The sequence below is a fragment of the Hevea brasiliensis genome, chromosome 16, assembly GCF_030052815.1.
Source record: "Hevea brasiliensis isolate MT/VB/25A 57/8 chromosome 16, ASM3005281v1, whole genome shotgun sequence".
NCBI classification, from domain to species: Eukaryota; Viridiplantae; Streptophyta; class Magnoliopsida; order Malpighiales; family Euphorbiaceae; genus Hevea; species Hevea brasiliensis.
This window is the reverse complement of record NC_079508.1, coordinates 5,238,486-5,262,954: the sequence shown is the minus strand read 5'-3', so window position 1 is coordinate 5,262,954 and position 24,469 is coordinate 5,238,486. Positions and strand designations below refer to the sequence as shown.

Genomic DNA, 24,469 nt, shown 5'->3' with positions numbered 1-24,469 from the left:
TTTCAAAAATAGAATGCAAAATGACTAAGTATTTCAAAGCTGAGATAAGAAAATTATAATACAACATTTTTATAGGCCAAAATAATTTATAACTTTCGTTTACAACTGCTCAAGACCACAATATATATATATACAGTGTACATACATTACAACAAAAATTACAAAAGGTGGTATACTCAATATACCCGGCAAAATCTCAAAGTGTAGTACAAGCAGCCTAATTTGCTGCTCTATCTGTCTGTCTACCTGCGATAACAATGAAAAAGCTATCGCTAAGTAAAATTTACTTAGTGGTGCACAATAACAATTTAAAATGCGGTATATAAAACTTTTATTGACAATTTACAATTCAAATAATTCACAATTTTCAAAGCTTATATAACATAAATTTGATAAAACAATTGAATAACACAGTGTTGCCAATCAATAACACAACTTAGGTAATGACACAATTTTTTTCAAAATCAATGAGGGAGGTGGCTAGCTAGCTAATGAACATCCATACTCACCTCAGACTGACAAGTCAAAGAGGGAGGAATATAGTGTACCTATCAGAGCACTTGCAGGCGTTACGTATCATCGTCCCTGCAAGCTCCTGAGCAGAGAGTCACGCTTCGCCACAGTTCGTGCGTAAGAGTTCCCAGGAATTGTAGACGTTACGTATCGCCGTCCCTACTTTGCTCTGATACCACTAAACACATTTTATCTCAAAATTTCCATTTACAAAGTAGGCAACACAATAATTCTCAAATAAAATTCCCAAAATCAAAACAATAAAAAATTATTCATAACTCATTTCTTCAAATAAAGTTTCCAGTAAAAGCAGTGAATATAAAAAGTATTATGCACAGACCTCGGATGAGTTGCCTCTTGGCCTTGACTCAATGTTCCTTATGCTCTTCAATATCCTTTTCAACTGAAACACACAATATAAAGTGTTTCAGTACTCAGTTAAATTATTTTTAATCATAAGGTTGCATAATTAAATTTTATTGATACTACTCCTTTCATTAGTCAATCTATAATATTGACCTTTAATGCACACTAGGTGAATTAATTTTAATGTTACCAATGTCAAATTTTATAGTCCTCAAGTGTTGGTATATATTACCAATTTCATTTTCAAGTGTATTGCACTTTATTGCAATTTATCGGATTTTGGTATGCTGTTTTGACCTAGCTGGATGACCTAGTTCCCTCAGTTTCTAGGTTCTGGTCAGAATTACAAACTTGTAGGTCTATGTCTTAGTGAACTTTTACCATAAATTTTAGGTCATTTGGAGTTTACTAGATCAAGTTATGGTCATTTTACTATTGCTGAACAGATTGCACTAAAATGGCAAACTTAGGTCATTTTTAGGTCTTTTCCGATTCTGGCAGTTTTTATACCCGAACTTGTGCAAGCATTTTGACTTGCTTATGATCATTTCTGGATTTTGGTGTCTTCATAAGAGTTGTAGCTCTATGTCTAAGCTATCCATGGTATAAATTTCAGGTCATTTGGACATGTTTTGAGTGATTTATGGTCAAAATACTGACTGCTGTTCAAATGGTCAATTTTCAGGTTTGCAAAGTCACTAATCCGGATTTGATCAATTCTCATGTCACTTTTTGGACAGAATTTAGGTAGGCTTTTTTCATGAAAGTTGGCACATTTTGTGCCTAGAACAAATCACTTACCTTTCAAGCACTTTAAGCACTTTAATTAACTTCATTACCCATCAAATTCATATAAGAACAAATCACTTACCTTTCACTTCCATGGCTGCCCAAAATGGTACACTTCAATAACTCATCAAACCTCAACATTTCTTCCATAAATCAACTCACCACAACACCCACACAAGCTTTAACAGAAGAAAGGATGAAGAAATGGTTACTTACCTCTTGTGGACTTCCTCAAATCTCCACTAAATCTCTTCTTTCTTGTTCCCTAAAGGCTACCTAAGGTGTGTAGACCACTTTTAATGAAGACACTTATAGGAATCATGACTTGAATCATGGTAGATGAGGACTTTGCATGAAACGGCCATAAGAGAGTTTGGGAGAAACCATTTTCGGCCATGAGAGAGCTTAGTGAGGATGATGAAGTGAGTGGGGAAATCTATCCTTATTTTAAGTATTTATGTGTCTACTTAGTGCTCCACTAAATATAGTTTAATTATATTATAATCTAAGGCTTCAATAATTACAATTTTGACCTTAATTTTTCTTAAATTACATTTTATCTTTAATTCTATTTTTCATTAGATTTTCTAAATGTAATACCATTTATTTTTCATTGACATTTAGGTCAAAAGCCAACTCTAGGTGTCAAATGACCAAAATGCCCCTATTCTGGTTGTACTCCCGATTTTTCAGTAACACCGATTTTTGCTGGTCTCTCGATTTCTCGTTTTTCTTTGTACTAATTAATTAATTTTTCTCTGACATTTTTAATGTCATTTATACTTCAATAGATTTTTATTTAAGTCTTAAAAATATTTTCCAGGGTTCCCCGCGGTTCAGGGCTAGTCAACGGTCCATGCCGCCACTTTCCAGTGCGGTCACCCATTACTACGGTTTTTGGCTTGTTGAACTTAGTTACATTTTCTCTATTTTATTTTTCCTTTATTTTTCTTTTATTTTCCTCTATTGTATTTTATTATTTCATGTCTCCTCACTAATATTTAAGTGTAGTTCCAGGCATTCTAACTGTCCGAACAGATACTGGTCATCAGAACAGTAGAACGCACTACCGAATATAGGAGTGTTACAGTCCGGACCAACACTGATCACCGGAACAGTAGAATGTATGAAATTGCTACAGTGAGGTGTTACAACTCTTCCCTTCTAATTTAAATTTCGTCCTCGAAATTTACCTGATGCAAACAGTTGAGGGAACTGTTGCCTCATCGTCTCTTCACTTTCCCAAGTTGCCTCCTTGGTGTTGTAGTGCCTCCAAATCACTTTTACCAGTGGAATTTGCTTATTCCTCAACTCTTTCACTTCCTGAGCCAGGATCCATATGGGTTCTTCTTCATATGTCAAATCCGGTTGTACTTCAATTTCTTCTATGGAGATGACATGTGAAGGATCTGAGCAGTATCTTCTTAGCATAGATACATGAAACACATTATGGATCTTGTCCAGCTCTGGTGGTAAAGCTAACCTGTAGGCCACTGGACCCACACGTTCAATGACTTCATATGGGCCAATGAACCTAGGGCTTAACTTACCTTTTCTTCCAAACCTTAGTACCTTCTTCCACGGTGACACCTTGAGGAACACTTTGTCGCCAACTGTATATTCTATTTCTTTTGTCTTCAGGTCGGCATAGGATTTTTGTCTGTCTGAGGCAACCTTCAGATTGACTTTAATTAGCTTTACCTTCTCCTCAGTCTGTTTCACCAGGTCTGGCCCTACCATTTTATCTTCACCCAATTCAGTCCAACACACTGGAGTTCTACATTTCCTCCCATACAGTGCTTTATATGGGGCCATTTGGATGCTAGCTTGGTAGCTATTGTTGTATGCAAATTCTGCCAGTGGGAGGTATCTATCCCAACTTTCCTCAAACTCAATGACACAACTCCTCAGCATATCCTCCAGGACCTGACATATATTTCATGTTATTATTATCATTTCAGTTCAATATTTATATTAGTTCAATTGGTTTCAATTGTTTACCTGGATTACTCTTTCTGATTGCCCATCCGTATGAGGATGAAAAGCTATGCTGAAGTGGAGTTGTGTACCCAAGGATTCATGCAACTTCTTCCAAAATCTCGATGTAAACCTTGGGTGTCGATCAGATATGATGGAAAGTGGAATTCCATGCAGTCTAACTATCTCACTGATATACAATTCTGCTAACTTCTCCATCGAGTCATCCTAATCGGCGAGAAAGTGTGTTGACTTCATCAATCTATCTACTATCACCCATATTGCATCATGCTTCTTCTGGATGAGAGGTAGACCACTTACAAAATCCATGGTGACCCGATCCCATTTCCATTTAGGTATGCGTATGGGCTGTAGCAAACCCGATGGAGCTTGATGTTCTGCCTTGACTTGCTAACATGTCAAGCATTTAGTCACATAGTCAACTATGTCCTTCTTCATATCAGGCCACCAGTAATGAAGCTTCAAGTCATGATACATTTTTGTACTTTCTGGATGCATAGCATAAACACTGGTGTTTGCCTCTTTCAGAATACTGGTTTTCAATTCCCCAACATCTGATACACATACTCTTCCTTTGTAGTACAGACATCCATATGCTTTTACCTCATAGTCAGTTACTTTTCCTTCTGAGATTTTACTCACAGTAGTCATTAACTTCTCATCTACCTTCTGCCCATCTAAAATCTGCTGTAGCAGATTTGGCCTCACTTGCAACTCAGCCAAAATAGCTCCATCTCGAGCCAAAGATAGGTGGGCATTCAGTGATCTCAAAGCTATGATGGATTTTCTGCTCAAAGCATCAGCAATTACATTTGCCTTCCCAGGATGGTAATCAATCACACAATTATAGTCCTTCAAGAACTCAATCCATCACCTCTATCTAAGGTTGAGCTACTTCTGGGTTGGCAAGTATTTTAGACTTTTGTGGTCTGTGTAAATGTATAACTTTTTACCATACAAGTAGTGCCTCCATATCTTCAGTACGAAGATAATTGCTGCAAGTTCTAGATCATAGGTAGGATAGTTCTGTTCATGTGGCCTTAGCTGCCTGGAAGCATAGGTGACTACCTTCCCTTCTTGCATCAATAAACACCCTAACCCATTATGAGAGGCATAACTGTAGACCACAAAGTCCTTGTAACACCCTCTATGTAGCAATTCCGTACATTCTACTATTCTGGTGACCCATGTCGATCTGGACAGCTAGAACGTCTGGAAAAATATTTAAACTAAAGTGAGGAATCGTAATTAACTCAAATATTAACAAGAAAAATTTTAAAAAAATTTTAGAAATAAAATACAACCAAGTTAAATGAGCCGGTGCCCTAGCGATGGGTAACCCAGTGGAAAGTTGCGGTTCTCGCAACGAGGAGCCCTAGACCTGGGGGAAAATTCATAAATAATTTTTGGGACTCCAGAGAAAGGTCATTGAGGTTCCTATGGCATTAAATTGCCTAGAAAATGCTAAGGAAAAATTTTCAATCGGTACAGACAATTTTAGTCTGTTAAGCCAAATGGAGGGCATTTTGGTCATTTTGCCTTCAGAGGTGATTTTTGGCCGACTTGTCCAGCTAAGTAAATAATTATCATAACACAAAATGTGAATAAATATTGCTAAAAATTAAATTAAAATTAAGTAGACAAGAAAAGAAAAGAAAATGAAAGAAATTAGAATTATGACATCATTATGATGTCATTAGACTTTGACACATAGCACTAACTTATATAAAATGACTTAATGGGCAGAAAAAAAAAAGAAAAAAAATCAGTTGCTTCTTCTCCTTCTTTCAACTAGTCGTTTCCTCTCCTCTACACCCAACCTCCCTTAAAGCTTATCAAAGCTTTAAACCATACTAAATCTCACTTGAAATTCTTACCTAGCTTAATAAAAAATTAACCTAGCAACTTGAACATCCTTTAGGCAGCCAAAAGAAGAAGAAAAAAAAAAAGAGTTTAGTTGGCTTGAAATTCTGCTCCAACAAGGTTAGTGTCCAATTCTTGTTCCTTTTATTTTAATTCATGTTCAATGGCATGAATTGTGTAGAAAATATAAGAAAATAAAACAAATAAGTGTGTGTGTGCACCTTACAAATTTTGCCAGCTAGGGTTTGATGATTTTGCTTGGCAGAAAAATGGTTATGAACAGTCTTTGGTAGTGGATGAGGGATTGAACATAATTAAGTAAATGAAATGCAAGAATTGTGCATGTATGAAATGAAAAAATTAGACACTTGAATAATTCTAGGGTTTGCTCATGTGATGGTTTATTAACCTTGTAATGGTCAATTAGTGACCATTTGAATGTGTGTGAGGAGGAAAAGAAGTGAGTTGTGGATTGATATTTGAGTTTGGGTGAGCTGCCTTGGCTGACCTGCAGGACTAAGTATGAGTCCAGCAGGTTTGGGCAGTTATAAATGGAGTTATAGAGGTTCAATTGGTGCAAGAACAATTGGACATGAAACTAGACACATAATGGCACAACTTTGGTATAGAAACCCTGCCTAGAAAACCAAACTAAGTTGACCTAAAAATTGCCCTAATCCGGGTGACTTGCATTTTACCTGGGTAAAATGACCAAATGAACAGTATATATTCATTTGGTCATAACTCAATGTAGAAAGGTCCCATTAACCTGAAATTTTACCAGCAAAAAGCTGAGATATAGACCTACAACTTTCATGAAGAAACTAAACCCAAATTTTGATCATAACATATTCAAAAACTGACTTGCAGTCAATGTACAAAACATGTATCTTGGTATTAATGTAAATAGTGAAAATTGTGTTTATGAATGAAAAAGTGAATATTTATTTATGACTTTTACATGAATATCATATGAGATGAATGATTGAGAAATGAAATTGTTGTTGAAAAATATTGAGATTTTGTTGATGAAATAGAGTTTGGGATTGATTGAAAATTTTGGAAGTGCTTTTCACAGGTTCCAAAGAACTGTTTTCTCCATTTTTAGCTGGTACTTTGCCGAATTTTCTATAAAACTTGCGGAACCTCAAATAAATTTATGATTTCAATAAATGACTAAAATGAATTATATTTCACAAATTGTACTTCATAACTATGAAAAAAATAAATTAGGAATAATAAAAATGATTGAATTAAAATAGGGTGTTGCGGTACACTGTGTGGCATATCTTCCTCAGCTACACTGTAGACGGGTAAGGAGTGTCACAGTCCTTTCCCGACACTGGCTGTGTTAACACTGGTGCCTCTGTCAACATAGCCTTCAAATTCTCAAAACTGGCCTAACACTTGTCATTCCAATCAAATCTGACATTCTTGTGTAACAACTTGGTCATTGGAGCAGCTATTAAAGAAAATCCCTTCACAAATCTTCTGTAATATCCAGCTAGCCCTAAGAAACGTCTGACCTCAGTTGTATTTCTGGGAGGCTTCCATTCCATCACTGCTTCTATTTTCTTGGGATCCACCCTAATCCCATCAGATGACACTATGTGTCCAATGAATGCAATTTCATTCAACCATAAGTCACACTTGGACAACTTAGCATACAGCTTCTTTTCTCTCAAGGTTTGCAGAATAATCCTCAAATGCTCATCATGTTCTTCTCTGGTCTTGGAATACACCAAAATTTCATCAATAAAGACCACTATGAACCTATCTAGGTATGGATGGAAGATACGGTTCATAATGTCCATGAATGCTGCTGGTGCATTTGTTAGGCCAAAAGGCATCACTAAGAACTCATAATACCCATACCGGGTCCCGAATGTAGTACTTTGGCACATCTTCATCATTCACCCTCAACTGATGATACCCTGATCTGAGATCAATTTTAGAAAATACTCCTGCTCCCTTCAACTGATCAAACAGATCATCAATTCTAGGCAATGGATACTTGTTCTTCACAGTCACTTTATTCAACTATCGGTAATCGATGCATAACCTCAAAGTCCCATCCTTCTTTTTCACAAACAGCACTAGAGCTCCCCATAGTGACACACTGGGGTGTATGAACCCCTTATCCAGTAACTCCTGTAACTGGATTTTCAGTTCCTTTAATTCTGTGGGTGTCATCCTATAAGAAGTAATAGAGATTGGTGTTGTACCCGGCAGTATCTCAATAGCAAATTCGACTTTCCTTTTTGGTGGCAAGTCAGACAATTCTTTAGGAAACACATATGGGAAGTCTCTTACTGTGGCTATATCACACAGATCTGGCTTAGCCTGCCTAATGTCCACCACATGCGCTAGGTAGGCTTCACAGCCTTTTCTCATCAGTTTTCTTGCAACTGTGGCTAAGATAACATTGGACAAGAAATCTGTCCTTTCCCCCACAACTGTAATCTCATTATCCTCAGGAGTTTTCAAGGAAATTCTCTTCAGTTTACAATCAACCATTGCCTGATGACGTGACAACCAGTCCATTCCCAAAATTATGTCAAACTCATGGAAAGGCAACTCAATTAGGTCTGCCAAGAATTCATATCCCTGAATCCTTAACGGGCAACATTTGTACACTTTGTTCACCACTACACTGTGGCCCAATGGATTAGTAACCAGAATATCTTGGTCACTCTCCCCTACTAGTATCCCCCTTTCTACGGGTAAGTTGATGCAGATATATGAATGAGTGGATCCTAGATCCACCAATGCATGCACAGATGTATTGTAGAGGGAGAACGTACCCCTGATGACATCCGGGGCATCTTGCTCCTCCTAAGCTCTTATGGTATAGGCTTTGGCAGGTGCTCTGACCTCTGCTGGCTCAGATGCAGGTCTCTGTGATGGTCCTACTGCCTCAGATTTACCAGATTTCTTACCCCTTTGAGATGCAGGAGCGGATCATCTGCTTGTGTTGGAGCAGCTGTAGCAGTTCTGCGTGGACAGTTCCTTAACTGATGCTCTATCGACCCACACCTTAGGCAGGCACCCGTCACTCTCCAACACTCCCCCTTATGCCAATTCAAATAATGCGGACATGTAAAAGATGCTGGGGCTGGTCCCCTGAACACCATCCCTAGAGAGCTGCCCACTGATGGTGTGGACTAACCTCTCCTAGGTGTAAACTATGGCCTGGGCCCCTGGGACTGACCATGACCTTGAGGTTGACCTGAACTCTATGCAGGTGGACCTTTGAACTTCTTCCCTGATGCAGGAGATGAGCTAGACTGTCCCAGCCCCCTCTTCTGCTGTCTCTCTCTTCTAGTCTCCTCACTTATTCTCACTTTCTCAACTTTTAATGCAGCTTCCATCAACTTGGTGAAGTCTATAATTTCCAAGGCAGTGATCATTATCTTTATGTTATCATTTAGCCCCTCTTCAAATCTTTTATACCTTTCGACCTCATTAGGGACCATCTCCCTTCCATAGCGGCTTAGTCTGACAAATTCCTTTTCATAATCTGCCACTGTCAGCTGTCTCTGCCTCAAGTTAATGAATTCTCTTCTTCTCTCTTCCAGGTATACACTACCCACATACTTCTTTTTGAACTCTGAGAGAAAGAAGTCCCAGGTTATTAATTCTGGCTGCACTTCACTAGACACTGTATCCCACCATTGATAGGCATCATCTTGCAGTAAAGATACAACAGCTTCTAGGTTTTGCTCTGGAGTGCAGTGGAGTTATTTTAAAACCCTTCCTATTCTGTTCAACCAATTTTCGACTACAACAGAATCATCTTCTCTCTTGCCAAAGAAATCTACTGCTCTAAATTTTCTCAGTCTTTCTAGATGTGATTTCTGCTGTAGAGGTGGTGGTGGTGGTGGCGGCGGCGGCGGCATTGCCCCAGCCATTTGTTTGAAAAACTCGGCCATTTGCTGGAACTTGGCCTGTGAAAGCTGAGCAGGCTCTGTTGGAGCTGGTGGAGTAGGCTCTCCCCTATCCCCAGTCTCAGCTGCTGCAACTGCCCTCTGAGATGTGGAGTCCATATCCTAATCAAAATAACAAAAACAAACAGATTTGCATTAATGTCACCTCGACTTTTATAAATGCAATGCTGGTATGGACTCAATCTAGACCCAGAAACGCCTAAACCGTGCTCTGATACCACTAAATGTGACATCTCTTACCCATCTACAGTGTAGCCGAGTAAGATGTGCCACACAGTGTACCGAAACACTATATTTTATTTCAATTATTTTTATCCTTCCTTAATTTATTTCTTTTGGTTATAAAGTGCAATTTGTTAAATTTACCTCATTTGAGTCATTTATTGAAATTATAAATTTATTTGAGGCTCCAAAAATTTTATAAAAAATTCAACAGAGTACCGACTAAAAATGAAAAATGTTCTCCGGAACCTATTAAAAACACTTCCAATACGTTTTCAATCATTCCCAAACTCCATTATATCAACAAAGTCTCAATATTTCTCAACAATACTTCTATTTCTCATTCATTCATTTCACATGATAATCATATACAAATCATAAACAAATACTCAATTTTTCATTTATAAACACAAATTTCAACTATTTATATTAATACCAAAATATAGTACATGAGTCTCAATTATACATGAGAAAATAAAAGCTTAATTACAAAATATCAAAATGGGACCTAGTGTCCTACCAATGCACTGAAGTCTGTGAGGTGACACGAATACTATGTAGAATTATGGACGGCCTCACCCAGTCTGTGGTCTACTAGGCTCTCTGTCTGTCTCTCTAGAACCTACGCATAGCAAAAAGTAACGCGCTAAGTAATAATGCTTAGTGGTGCCAATAATAAAATAAAAAGAACTAAAAGAAAATAAATATACAGTGAATGTATTAATGTCTTATGCAGATAAATTTTTTATAATTATTTGTAATCTTATTTATTTAGTACTTGTTATATTCATTATTTCATTAAACCTATCAACTTTCATTTTTGGTTACCCAAGTAACCTATACTGAATGACTGGACTGGATAAACGAGTAAACTGGCACTAGGTATCAAGTACCTCGGGCTGTCACACCATCGATCACATATGTATCTCCCAGTGTGCAATAGAACGGCTGATAAGCTGTAATAAACATTAGGCACAGGGCCAAGTATTATCATAATATCAGAATGGCTAAAAGCCATAAAATCGCAGAATGGCATAATGCCATATGCAGTACTGCTAACTGAATCCTATTGACATGCCAACCTATCCAAACCAATCTTATTAGGTGTATTAAGGCATGTTACACTTTTAAATTTTACAATTCTTGAAATTGAAGCTTCATTGTTACTATTCATTTTATTAGTCAACTAAAATGTTGAATTTTTCTTAGACAATAGGTACATTGGTTCTAATATCCCCAACATACACATTTTGCATTCTAAAGTTGTTAATATTGGTTGTCAATACCATTTCAAAGCCTAGTGTTATTCACAATTTTCATATTTCGAGCACTAAGTTTACTGTTCCATTTGTCAATTGTATAGTAAGAATTTGGCAAAATTATCTTCATGAAAGTTATTCCTTATTGTGTCTAGTTACATTTCTTTTTTTGAATCACTCCATTTGGAGTTTTGTAGCTCAAGTTATGGCCTAAAAACCATAACTGGCCGGATTGCAAATTTTCCAGATTTTATGGGCTTCCTTTTTATAGTTTTTGTACACTGACTGCAAGTCAGTTTTTGAACATGTTATGGTCAAAATTTGAATTTTTTTTCTTCATGAAAGTTGTAGCTCTATGTCTCAGCTTTCTACTGATAAAATTTCATATCAATTGGACCTTTCTATACTGAGTTATGGCCAAATGAATGAATACTGTTCATTTGGTCATTTTGCCCAGACAGAATGTAAATCACCCGGATTAAGGTAATTTTTAGATCAATTTGGTTTGATTTTCTGGGCAGGGTTTCTTCATCAAAGTTGTACAATTATGTGTCTAGTTTCATGTCCAATTGGCCTTGCACCAATTGAACATATACAACTCTATTTATAGTTACCCAAAACTGCTGGACTCACAACCAGTCCTGCAGATCACCAAGGGCAGCATGCTTAAGTTCAACTTTAACATCCTTACTCACTTCAATTCCTCTTCACACACATTCAAATGGTCACTAATTGACTATTACAATGTTAACATACCATTACATGAGCAAACCCTAATGTTGTTCAAGTGTCCACATTTTCAAGTTCATTCATGCACTATACTTGCATTTCACTTACACAAACATGTTCAATCACTCATCTAATACTAAGGGCAGCCCGTGAATTACTTTTCTTCAAGTAAATTCATCAAACTCTAACCAACCCTAAGCTGCCGAAAATTATAGGGATGCACACATACAAATTTTATTTTGTTTTCTTATACTTTCCACTTATTTCAAGGTATTAAACATGGCTTAAGTAAAAAAAAGTAAAAGATTGGACACTAACCTCTTTCGCTAACTATTCCAAGTCTCCCAAACTTCCTTTTTCCTTCTTCTTTTTACTGCCTAGTAGTGATTTAAGGTGTGAGAATCAAATTTAGTGAAGAGCTTGAGTGATTTTATGGTGAGATTAAGTGGGGTGTGAAGCTTGGAAGCCTTTAATGGAGGAATGGGTTAAGGGAGAGGGCTGGTTGATAAGGAAAAGGCATATTGTACTTTTTTTTTTTTGTTTCATTTATCTTCTTTAATTACTTAATTAAATGGTGATTAAATGTGATTGGTGAAATTTTTTTAAATGACATCATGGTGATATCATAATTGACATTTTCTTTCATTTTCTCTTCTTTACTTCTCTACTCATTTTCAATTTAATTTTTTAGCAATATTTATTCACGTTTTGTCATAATAATTATTTATTTAACTGGACAAGTCGACCAAAAATTATCTTTGAAGACGAAATGACCAAAATGTCATTTGTTTGGCTTAACAGATCAAAATTGTCTATACCGATTGAAAAATTTTTCTAAGCATTTTCTTGGCATTTTAATGCCATAGAAACCTCAATGACTCTTCTCTGGAGTTTTAAAAATTATTTTATGAATTTTCTCCCGAATCTAGGACTCCAAGTTGCGAGGACTGCAACTTCTCACTGAACATCACTAGAGCCGGCTCATTTAACTTTATTGTATTTTATTTCTAAAATTTTTTCTAAATTTTTCTTATTAATATTTGAGTTAATTATGATTCCTCACTTTAGTTTAAATATTTTTCCAGACGTTCTAGTTGTCGAGACCGACACCGATCACCGGAACAGTAGAATTAACAGAATTGCTACAGTGAGGGTGTTACAATTTCCTTCAATTTTTCTGCCCATTTTATGCTTTTTAAGTGATTATGGACATGCGTCACAATGTGATTGGGTGGGAATGCTTTAGCGACATCATGTGATATCATAATTCTCAATTTCTTTCAACTTTTTTTCCTTTTCTTTTCTACTCAGTTTCAATTTAATTTTTAGCAATATTTATTCATATTTTATGTTATAATAATTATTTACTTGACAAATCAGTCAAAAATCATCTCCGAAGACGAAATAACCAAAATGCCTTCCATTTAGCTTATTTAGCCAAAATCATCTGTACCAATCAAAAAACTTTTCTAAGCCTGTTCTTGGCATTCTAATGTCATCGAAACCTCAATGACTCTTCTCTAGCGTCTCAAAAATTATTTCATGAATTTTCTCCCCGGTTTAAGACTCTTAGCTGCAAGGACCGCAACTTTCCACTAGCTTACCATCGCTGAAGTACCGGCTTATTTAACTTGATTGTATTTTATTTCTAAAATTTTTTCAAAATTTTTCCTACCATTATTTGAGTTACTTATGACTTATCACTCTAGTCTAAATATTTTTCCAAAAGTTCTAGCTGTCCGGACAAACATCGATCACCGGAACAGTGAAATGTACGAAATTGCTACAGTGAGGGTGTTACACATTCCGTCACAAATTTATGATTGATCAGTCCATCACAAATTTGTGATAGATTATAATTTGTCACAAAATTATTTTTCTTTCAATTTTTTTTGATATTCTAATTTTTTTAATAATAAATAAATAATAGTGAATTAAGAATTATTATATTTATATAATTAGTAATAAACATAAATAAATATAATAATAAAATTTATAATAATTAGTAAATAAAAATACCATATATTATATAAAAATATAAAGTCAACTGTACAAGGAATAAGTTTAGTTAGCAAATATATATAAATAATATCAAGCTACAGATTTGGCATCCTCTGATCATGAGGATAAATAGAATCACTTGAAGGACGAGATGATGCCATTTACCTCATTATACGCCTCATCTCCTCTTGCATAGAGCGAAATTGCTCTTCACTCTGTTGCCTGAGGCGCGATACCTCCTCTCAACGCGTTGCTGAAGAATTCGCTCTTGATTTTCCCTCATGCATACGATCTTCTCCTCAAGCACTTTAATGCGCTCATCAGCAACATAATTTGTCACCGTAGCTGTCTTGCGGGAAGTGACAGAGCTGCTGAATGAGTCTGGGTATAAAGTTGAAGCATGAGAACCCAAACCATACACACGTCACTTCTTCTCTCCACCCACAATATCTAAGTATAGCGATTGACATTGATTGAGATCTCTTGTGAATCGTCATCTGTGAGTTCGAAGTAGCATTAGTAGTAGTAGCAGCAATCACTATAGCCTCCATTTGATCCTGTGTATAATTATTATAGCTAATAATTAATTACAAGTAATAATGAAACTAGGAAAATAAAATTTAAAAATTTCATTATACAAACTTAATAATTAAGAAAATTTCAGCAGAGTACCGTCTACAATAGGACATATCATACCTACTAATAAAAGCAAAATAATGTTCTTGCATATAAAACAACACTTCCAATATCATCCTTAAACCATCCACTGCTACAATATTTATACACAAACACAAGCACTTCTGAAACATTAACAATATTGCTCAATTTATATTAGTCAATCAACAATATTACAATGAATCATATCACTTCCAATATTCTCCTTATATCACCAAAACTACATAATTTACTCGCAAACCCAAGCACTTCTAAAACATTCATAAGATACAAATAACAATAAAAATGAAATGAAATTTAATAACAATAACAATATAACATATGCATAATAATTAAAATGAAAATAAAAGAAATATAAAAATTACTTATATTAATGCTTTGAGACCTGGCATCAACAAAGGTTCCATCCTTTTTTTTATGCAACTTTTTAAACAGCTCCCAAGAATTAGGATCACGGTGTAGTTCTTCTGCCTAAAATTTATGTAAATTTAAAATGATAAATTTATTGTTAATGCCATGAAATATGTAATAATAGTTCATTGAAGAATTAAAAAGTGAAATGCAATACAATTTTCAGACTGTGCTCCACAGTAGACCTGAAATTACCAGTATGCTTGCTTAAACCAGTGCCTAGACTACCAGTCTCGCTACGCCAATTTTGAGAAGCAATACAAGATTTAGCAATCCACTATGGAGTAGACCAGTGTGCCATCCAGCTATCCCATACATCTTGTGCAACACCTATAGGTTTTGTTCCTTTCTTCCGCCAAGTGTATAATTTCTTATTGTATAGAAGAGATACCACTTTATCCCAAGTGTCATTAATTAAGCCATCATCAGTTGCATTCCATTGATATTTTTTTCTAAAAAATCAGTATTTCGATTATTAAAATAATTATATCAATAATAGTAAGTATATATATTTTTGTTAGAAATAAATAATAATGACCATAAGTAGAAGTCACGAGTAGATGGAGAGACATTCTTCCATATGTAACCAGTAGCATTCTGTCGCTCCCTAAAGGTGCCCATGATATGGGTTGAGATAGCATGACCATTAGGAATGAACCTAAACAGAAAAATACTAAAAAATAACATTTTCCATCATGTTTAAAACTGAATCTCTTGGATTGTTTATGTTAAGAAATAAGATATCTAATGTAAAATAATGTTACTTACTTTCCCCTTACAACTTTGATCATAATCCGATTAGATGGGCATGAGCCAAGAGCAGAACCAATAGAAGCATCTGGAGTACTAGGAAATGATGCTGGCAAATTATTCATATGTCCAAGTGGAAAGCTAGGAAGACCACCTTCATCTGTCATTTCTATAAATAACATATTTCTTTCTCAACTCACATGAAACACAAATCATTAATAATTAAACATCATATACAATAACCATTGTATTTTAACTTACTAAATTAATAGTCATTACATCGAAATTGTAAATGAAAAACAACTAAGCAAGAAATTATATTATCATCATCATCATCATCATCTGCTTCCTCCTCTTCTTCTTCTTGCTCTTCTTCTTCCTCAACTACATCAACAGTTTCATTTTCTGGTGCATCATCTATGTCAATGAATGAACCATCCACATACGGTATACTATCTGTTGTTTCATCTACATGAACATCAATTTCATGCACTTGAATGCAATCTTCTTGAAATGCTGAATCAATGGATTGTTGTGATATTTCTGAAACCTCCACAATAGATCGTACCTTTATTTTACAGACAGTAAGCCATTCATTCACGGTCCTCTATAATGTAGGATAGGTTGCATAATATACTTGAGCAGTTTGTGTAGCCAAAATAAATGGCTCATATCTGTTAAATGCCCTTCTTCTGTTAACTTCAACAAGCTTATATTATGAATGTACCCTTGTACCATGTTTTTGTGTTGGATAAAACCAAAAGCACTTAAATAGGATGGTTTATTTGATTGGTAATGCAGGGTACTCTATCTGCACTATTTCTGTCAGCCGACCATAATAGTCAAGATCATTTGCACTGTAACTAGAACCCTTAATGCATACTCCATTACTCATTGTAAACCTACTTGAACCATATCCTTCAGTGTGAAACTTGTATCCATTAACATAATATCTATGAAAGGACTTAACAATATGCAACGGACCTTTTGCAAGGTCTTTAACGATTTGGTTGGTAATGTTTGATGAAGGATCATGTGCCTATGGACAAATTATAAGCAATTAATTGATATGTAAGAAAATTTGGTTGTAATAATGGATATAAATAATGTATATAAATTATTACTCACGTATTTCTCAAACCAAGATGCAAACTCCATTTCAAGTTTTGCATCAACATCGCTATCTTGAATAAATGGTTGACTTTGCCTTAAGGTATCTTCATAGATTCTTTTAAGGAAAAAATATTAAAGTTAATCTAGCATCAAATGTAAATGATTTTAATATCTGCATCATTAATAACTTAATATATGGTTTAACTTCATCGCAATTTAACAAAATATAGGTGCAAGCTGAATGAAATTCTGTATCATCTAATCGTCTGGATTTCTCTTGACCAAAAGATTTTCCAGATTATTTGAATATAGATAGCATCCCTAGATGTTCATATACTTCAATCTTGGGCATCCATAAACATTTCGGGGTACTTTGTTATGCCTTGTTAAAATGTGCAACTTGAAATAGTGTGCACAAAATGATGTAGCTTCTTTAACTAAATATGCATTGCATATTGAACCTTCAACCTTGGCTTTATTTTTCACATTATTTTTCAACTTTCGAAGATACCTACATTGAAGAATACGTAATTAATAGATACATTGAATAAGTTAAGTTTTATATGATTTTATATAGTTATTGTTACTTACCTCTCAAATGAATACATCCATCGATATTGAACTGGGCCCGCTATACATCCTTCATAAGCTAAATGGATTGGAAGATGTTCCGTAGAGTCAAAGAAGCTTGGAGGAAAATTACGCTCAAGCTTACACAAAACAAAAGGAATATTTTTTTTGAGACGTCTCATATTTTCCTCTGTTATGATATTAGAAGTGAGATCTTTAAAGAAAAGACTTAATTATGTTAATGACTGCCACACATTTCCTGGAAGTAACTCTTGAAATGCTATGGGTATTAGTCGCTGCATAAAGACATGACAATCATGACTCTTCATGTCAGACAATTTAAGCTTGTTCATATCAACACATCTTCCCTTGTTAGACATATATCCATCTAGAAATCTCAATTCTTTCACCCACTTACATAACACTTCTTTTGCATTCTTGTCTAGTGTCTAAGGAGCTTTAGGAAACTTCTTGGTATTTTCATCCCAATGTAACTTTGGACGATGGCAAAATACTTTCAAATCTGCTCGAGACTTTGCATTGTCCTTTGTTTTCCCCTGGACATTCATAATGGTATTGAAAATATTATCAAACACATTTTTTTCTATGTGCATTACATCTAGATTATGCCTAATGAGATTTGTTTTCCAGTAAGGCAAGTCCCAAAATATACTTCTTATCTTCCACTCACATCCATAATTCTTAGAAATTCTAGCATTGATTCCTTCTGAATCAACTTCTGTAACTTTTTGGAGTCCCAAATCCTCAATCTCCTTAAATATTTGTTCACCCAATTGTTTTATTGTTGCTATCTTTTGTACTGTTTGACCCTTCCTAAACCACCTTTTATTCCTTCTAAATGGATGATCTGGTGGCAAAAACTTCCAATAATTGTCAAACCATGAGGTCTTTCCACCGCTAGTTAAAGTAAAAGCATCTGAGTTCTCCTTACAATAAGGACAACCTTACTTCCCCACTCTGCTCCAACCTGACAACATTGAGTATGCAGGAAAATCACTTATTGTCCACATCAATGCAACTCGCATATGAAAATTCTTCTTACTGGAAACATCATATGTTTGGACTCCCACCTCCCACAAATCTTTCAACTCATCAATGAGGGGCTGCAAGAACACATCCAACTTCTGTTTAGGATTTTTTAGGCCAAGCATAATCACAAATAAGAACATGTACTCATCCTTCATGCACATCCACGATGGCAAGTTGTATGGCATAACCATCACAGCCCATGAAGAGTATTGTTGGCCTTATTGCCCAAAGGGTTGAAACCCATCAGTGCATAAACCTAATCTGACATTTCTTGTTTTACATGCGAAACTTTGATGCATTTGATCAAAATGCTTCCAAGCAGGAGAGTCTGAGCAATGAGACATGACACTATCTTTTTCATGCTCAGCATGCCACCTCTTATACTTTGTTGTGGCATCAGATGCATACAACCTTTGTAGATGCGGAGTTAGAGGAAAGTAGTACATCTTCTTATAAGAGACATTTGTTTTTTGACTGGAAGGTCCATGTCTTGATCTTTTAAATCGTGGGTGTCCACAGAACTTACAATTATTCCATTCACTGTCTCCATGCCAATAAATCATGCGACCATTAATCCAATAACCAATCTTTTCTATTGGTAAGCCTAATCCTCGCATTAGTTTTTTTGTACTGTAGAAGCTATCTGTCATTATATTATCAGCTGGCATCAATTCTGATAGAAATTAACATAACTCATCATATAACCTTTCAAAAAAATGGTGTTCTGCCTTTAGATTCAGAAGTGGAGCAACGACAGACAACTGTGAATGGCCGTAGGGATTTCCTGGCCACACTTCCTGCTCTGATGCTTTGAGCATATCATAAAGATACTGTGCTGGTGGGTTTGGGTTCTCCCCAAAGTTTGGATCATAAGAAGGCCCAACAATATCATAAACCATAGACTGAAATTCATTGTGAGATTGGGGCTCTATAGTTTGAAGCTCAACATTTTGAACAAATACTTCTTCTTGAGAAACATTCTGTACATTTTGATGCTGCACATAAGTTTCCCCATGGTTATACCAATAATAATAATTTTCTACAAACCCATATGTGCCAAGATGTACTTTAACTGTAATCTCATCTAGAAAATTCCTATTCCGACACTTACGATGATTACATGGACATCTTATCTTTTCACCATCCATGTACTGTGGATGCCTTTTAGCAAACTCCACAAATTGCTCAACCCCAGCTATAAACCTAGGATTTATGAACCCATTTTCCAATTTAGCATACATCCATTGTCGATCTGAATTCATATTTAATGTCTCTCACATATAGCCAATAATGAAATTTGTGTTAGCACTTATGTAATGATACTAAAATAAATGTTTATTATTTCATTTAAAATTATGTATTAGATATATACAATTACTCATTAAATCTTTTAAAATTTAGAAAGTTCCTAAATTAGTATGGCCCTAACCATTTGAAAATGCATTGCCTATACAACTACAAACAAACACTTTTACCATGCAAATGTAGAAATTTCGACAGCATCTCCCCTAGGTTCTCCAATTGCACGATATGAAAAATGTGCTATTCCATTTAAGATTATTAAATGAAATATCACATTTCTATGTATGCAATAAGAGAACATAGTGACATACTAGTAAATTTCTACTTAAGCATAAGTAAAGAGGCACCCATTTGTAGAGATTGAATATAGACACTGCATTTCCAAACTGTCCTTCAGGACAATTCAGTAAAAGCTCACCCTCCAATGAGCATATCACCGAACAGTCATCTATGTCTAAATGAAATTAGATTTACTTCATTTTTTTTTTTTTTTGCGTAATGTTAATATATGTTTTATATCATATAAATATATGAATATTTATCTAATGAAATTTCAACAGCATTCTGACTATTCTAGAATGTACAAAAACCTCTTCATTAGGCCAATTTTACAAACCTAAAATGAAGGAAAAAAAAAAAAAAACACTTCCAATACTTCCACCTTATACCACCCAAACTACAACACATTTCAAACAAACCCAATCACTTCAAATAAAGCTACTAATATCAATAGGAATGCTCATCAATAATTGTTATGCATATAATCATATCATCGATAATACCTTGATTAGCTCCAATGTTGCCACTGGCGGATAGGCACAGATTCATCACCTAAATCCCTTGCAGTAACCCTAAAAATAAAATCAATTTGAATCTTGGATGAGGGATAGATCATTTCACGATTTAATATTCACGATATAGCAAAATTTACACAAATTGAAGATAATAAAAAAAGTTTACATTAAATTTATATTGTGCATATAAGAAAAAGGTCATAAATGAGTCATATTCAAGTTATTTCAAAGAAAATCACACACACACACACACATATATATACACATTTTATTGAATAAAATAAATTTCATTTGAAAAAAATTAATATAAATAAATTAAATTAAGTCAAACACTAAGCATATAAAGGACAATAAAGATTCTTAATTAAGATAGTTAAGAAAATATTTTTTTTAGTAGTAATTTCAATAATAACATAAAATAAATTATAAACCATTAATAACACTTTAAATTCAAAATAAAAGTTTCATTTATTTCGGTTCAATTCGGTTCTAAGATATAATAATTCGATTTTGGTAATTTAATTCGGTTCAGTTCGGTTTGAACCAAATGTTCACCCCTACTTCCTACTTATTGTGAAAGTTCAATTTAATTTATTTTTAACTTTTTGTCCAAATTAATCTATAAGTTTTAATTTAAACTCAATTTAATCTAAAAATTAAAATGTATGAGCTAAATTTCTTTATTTAAATATAAAAATTAAAAAGTTTAATTTTTAATTCTTGAATTAAATTTTTTCATTTTTAAATAAAATTAAGTTTAAATTGAAATTTCTAAACAAATTTAAATAAAAGTTTAAAATAATTAAATTCAACTTCCAACTAAATTAAACTTTAAGCTAAATATAAATTATAAAGAATTATGGGACTCTGGAAATAAACTATTAATTAGAATATAAAACAAGAGCAAAATTAACAATGGGCATTTGGTCTAGTGGTATGATTCTCGCTTTGGGTGCGAGAGGTTCTGAGTTCGATTCTCAGAATGCCCCATCTTATTTTTTTTTATATGCAAATATTGAGACTAAAATCTGGCCCCTAAGTCAAATCATTGAATTCCTGTTTTTTCTTGTTCTGCTTCAGATCTGGCCCTAAAGTCAAATGCATAACTAACAAGTCCCTACACTAGCGTTCCAACTTGTTTCTTGTCTTCTTGAACAACTCAAGTAACCATATTTAATATAGGGTTTCTGAAAATAAACTTAAAATAATTTGTCCATGTGATCTGGAATAGAATCAATTGTAGAACAATATAAAATTTTCATCAGTGCATATTTATTTTATTTTCTGACAAGATTCTAACTAGCAAGTAAATAAGCTAGTAACTTTGCAACCCAGGTGAGCAATTTAGAAACACAACAGTTAGCCCAGCAACCAATTAAAAAGCTATCCATCTCAACCCTGCCAAATGGTTGTGGAGGTCAGACCGCAACAAGTGACATGAATGTAGGCATATAAAATTCAAAGAAAAAGAAACAAATTAAATCTGCTACACATCAATAATTTCCATGGCAGGTGGAGCAAGCTAAAATATATATGAGTATCTATACTAATTCATTGTTAACCAAAACCTTCTTGAATCCAAATATCTCAGCTTACCTTTCCTAAGCACATTTTTCATCAGTACCTTGAAAAGAAAAAGTTTGAAGAGTATTTTATGGGTAGACAAGCCAGATATTAAAACTAGAGAACTCGTTGATAGTCAATTATAAATAGTTTAGTTTCAATTCCAAGTTTAATTGTGAACCACCCAAGAAATGCCTAACACTGGGAGGAAAAAAAATGGCAGCTGGTTGTAAAGATTTCCTATTACTAGCAACAAGCAACAAATAAAATTCAAATGTTGAATGTGCATGTCAACAAGCTAAACACACTACAGAGAGTCAAACTGAAAAAGCAAGCTTGCACAAGGATATCTTAAAAGATGTATTTAATGTTTATGCTACAGAATCAACATTGTGTTCACCTGCTGATCAAATTCAGTGAAGTTGTAAATAGCTATAACAACTGCAGAACTTGCAAGACTTCCACATCTTCCTATACCACCCAATTTCAATTCCCAAATCTCTAACTCCATGACATTACCAAACACTAGTTTGGCCACTTGCGTGTTCATATACGTCTGTTATCATTCAGTTCTAAATTTTGATTTCTCGCCATTTCTTTTAATTTCTGAATAAGCAAACCAAACATAAAATCAATCAATAAAGGCAATCCAAGTAGAGGAGACCCACAATTCTTGAAGGAGAGAGCCACAAGTAGTGCGAGAAGGAGAGATCGAAAAGAAGACAACTGTCATTTGTTAAAGAAGAAGAAGAAGGGATTATGAGTAGAGAAACTCGAAACCCTAGAAATTTATCGAGAGAGCGAGAAAGAGGGCATGCGTTAGGAGAGCATTTTCTTGTCCATTGAGCTAGTATGTGAGATTTCCCCACCGTCGAATCCCCAATCAACACTACCTTCAACACAATCTATCTTCTTGCTCGGACCTCCATACCCTCCACTCGCCATTACCGCTCTTAACTTCTTTTTCACTCTAAAGAACTACAAAGCTCAATTTCTAGAGTGACAAAATCTATCAGTCAGTGAAGGATTTTCCCTATACCCAGAAAATTAACAACAGATAACTACATGCTTATGAATAAAATCGAAAACCTAATTTTCCACATAAAAGAAAAATTGAAGAAAAAAGGTTGAAATCAGGTAACAAAGATCACTCACTTATCGTCTTCTTGGCATCAGCGTTTTAAGCATCTTGGACTGAAAAGGCAGAGCTTTATGAAGGAAAGTAGCAGCTAGGCTCAACGGTAAGACACTCATTCACCAAGTGTCGTGCCTGGGCCGTTGAACTCTAGAATAATCAATCTCCACCCAAAAAATGGTGACCGACTGAAAGAGAGGGAAGAAAGGGATCGAAACTTGAAGGAGTGAGGAGCGGCGGTGGAAAACAGATGAGTGTTTCAGGTAGGGATGGCAGTGGGTCGGGCTTTTGCAGCTACAATCAGACGGAATCTTCCTAGGACGGACGGGTTTGGACATAATAGGATTTGGGAAGATTTGGAGTTTGAAATTTAATATTCACCATGAGAGTTAAGGTCGGGTTCAAATTCTATAGTTCGGATATTCCTTATTCAAATTTATTTATATAAATATTTAATTAAATATAAAATATATTTTTTTTAATAATATTTATAAATTTTTATATATTTTATTTTATATAAAATAAAATTAAAATATTTTATAAAATTGTTAAATTTTTAAAATATAAATTATTAATAAAAATAAAATTTTAAAATATAAATTATTAATTAAATATATAAAATTAAATGGGTTCGAATATTTTTCGGGTAATAATAATCGGGATTGGAATAGATTCGAGTAATTGAAAATAAATTTTAATCGAGTTTGGAACGAGTTCGGGTTTTGAAAATATTAATCGAGCCCGTTGCCCTCCCTAGTTTTAGGTTTGCTAAGTTCACACCATATAGTTTTGAATAAATTTTAAAATTGAAAGCTATCGGTTTCTAAGTATAAACGAAGAAATTAGAAATCGACATAAATCGATTTCTATTTTGACTTTAAAATTTAATAAATAAAATATAAATTATATTAATTTTGAAACCAAAAGAAATCGGTTTCTAAATAACTTAAGGAATTATAAACCGATATAACTCGGTTTCTAATTTGACATTAAAATTTAACAAACAAAATAAAAATTATATTAATTTTGAAACTGATAGAAATCAGTTTCTAGATTTAAATAGATAATACATTTATTTTGAAACTGAAGGTAATTGGTTTCTAAATTAGACATAATGAAATTAGGAACTGATTATATTTAGTTTCTAATATGACTTAAATATAATGGAACTAGTTTTGAGCCTTTAAATTAGAAACGAAAAACAATTTGGTTTCAAAATTCGGTTTGTAATTGGTTTCTATACCGATACTAAATTTGCCGTCAAATTGTGTTGCCTAATTTAGAAACGATAGTTTTCCTTTTCAAATTTCGGTTTTAAAGCGATTGCTAATCGGTTTCTGATATGTTTAATCTGTTCTACTTATTTTTCGTTTCAAAAGCCGTTTCAAATTACAAACCAATATAAATCCATTTCTAAAT

The 24,469-nt window shown here is 34.3% G+C and overlaps 1 protein-coding gene and 1 non-coding gene across 23 annotated transcripts; one reads left to right on the top strand and one right to left on the bottom strand.

The window, feature by feature from the left end:
- On the bottom strand, positions 1-23,450 carry LOC110657571 (uncharacterized). Of its 22 annotated transcripts, none has more exons than XR_009144647.1 (11): positions 23,071-23,450; positions 20,341-20,409; positions 15,542-15,692; positions 15,312-15,431; positions 14,969-15,225; positions 14,728-14,833; positions 13,853-14,244; positions 10,592-10,654; positions 10,219-10,320; positions 549-916; positions 1-246 (listed from the first exon to the last, which is right to left on the bottom strand). XR_009144647.1 is itself a non-coding variant. In XM_021814809.2 (5 exons), exons 2-5 carry the CDS (start codon positions 20,384-20,386, stop codon positions 14,226-14,228), a joined length of 351 nt encoding a protein of 116 aa, XP_021670501.2. In that variant the 5' UTR covers positions 20,387-20,409; positions 23,071-23,448; the 3' UTR covers positions 13,689-14,225. The 22 variants fall into 22 exon arrangements, 2 of the variants coding, with proteins under 2 accessions (XP_021670501.2, XP_057993346.1); XR_009144646.1 differs by lacking the exon at positions 10,592-10,654 and having other exon boundaries at positions 549-691; positions 854-916; XR_009144645.1 differs by lacking the exon at positions 10,592-10,654 and having other exon boundaries at positions 549-682; positions 854-916.
- On the top strand, positions 21,270-21,341 carry TRNAP-UGG (transfer RNA proline (anticodon UGG)). Its single transcript has one exon. It is a non-coding gene; the product is annotated as a tRNA-Pro (tRNA).
- Positions 23,451-24,469: the final 1,019 nt, after the last annotated feature.

Bases quoted from the DNA above. Each gene is read 5' to 3' on its own strand.
- LOC110657571 (XM_021814809.2), bottom strand. From the start codon at position 20,386: ATGAATCTGTGCCTATCCGCCAGTGGCAACATTGGAGCTAATCAAG. The intron at 15,693-20,340 runs GTATTATCGATG...TGTTATTTATAG, and splicing joins CAACATTGGAGCTAATCAAG to AAATGACAGATGAAGGTGGT. The intron at 15,447-15,541 runs GTAAGTAACATT...GTTATTTTTTAG, and splicing joins ATCAAAGTTGTAAGGGGAAA to TATTTTTCTGTTTAGGTTCA.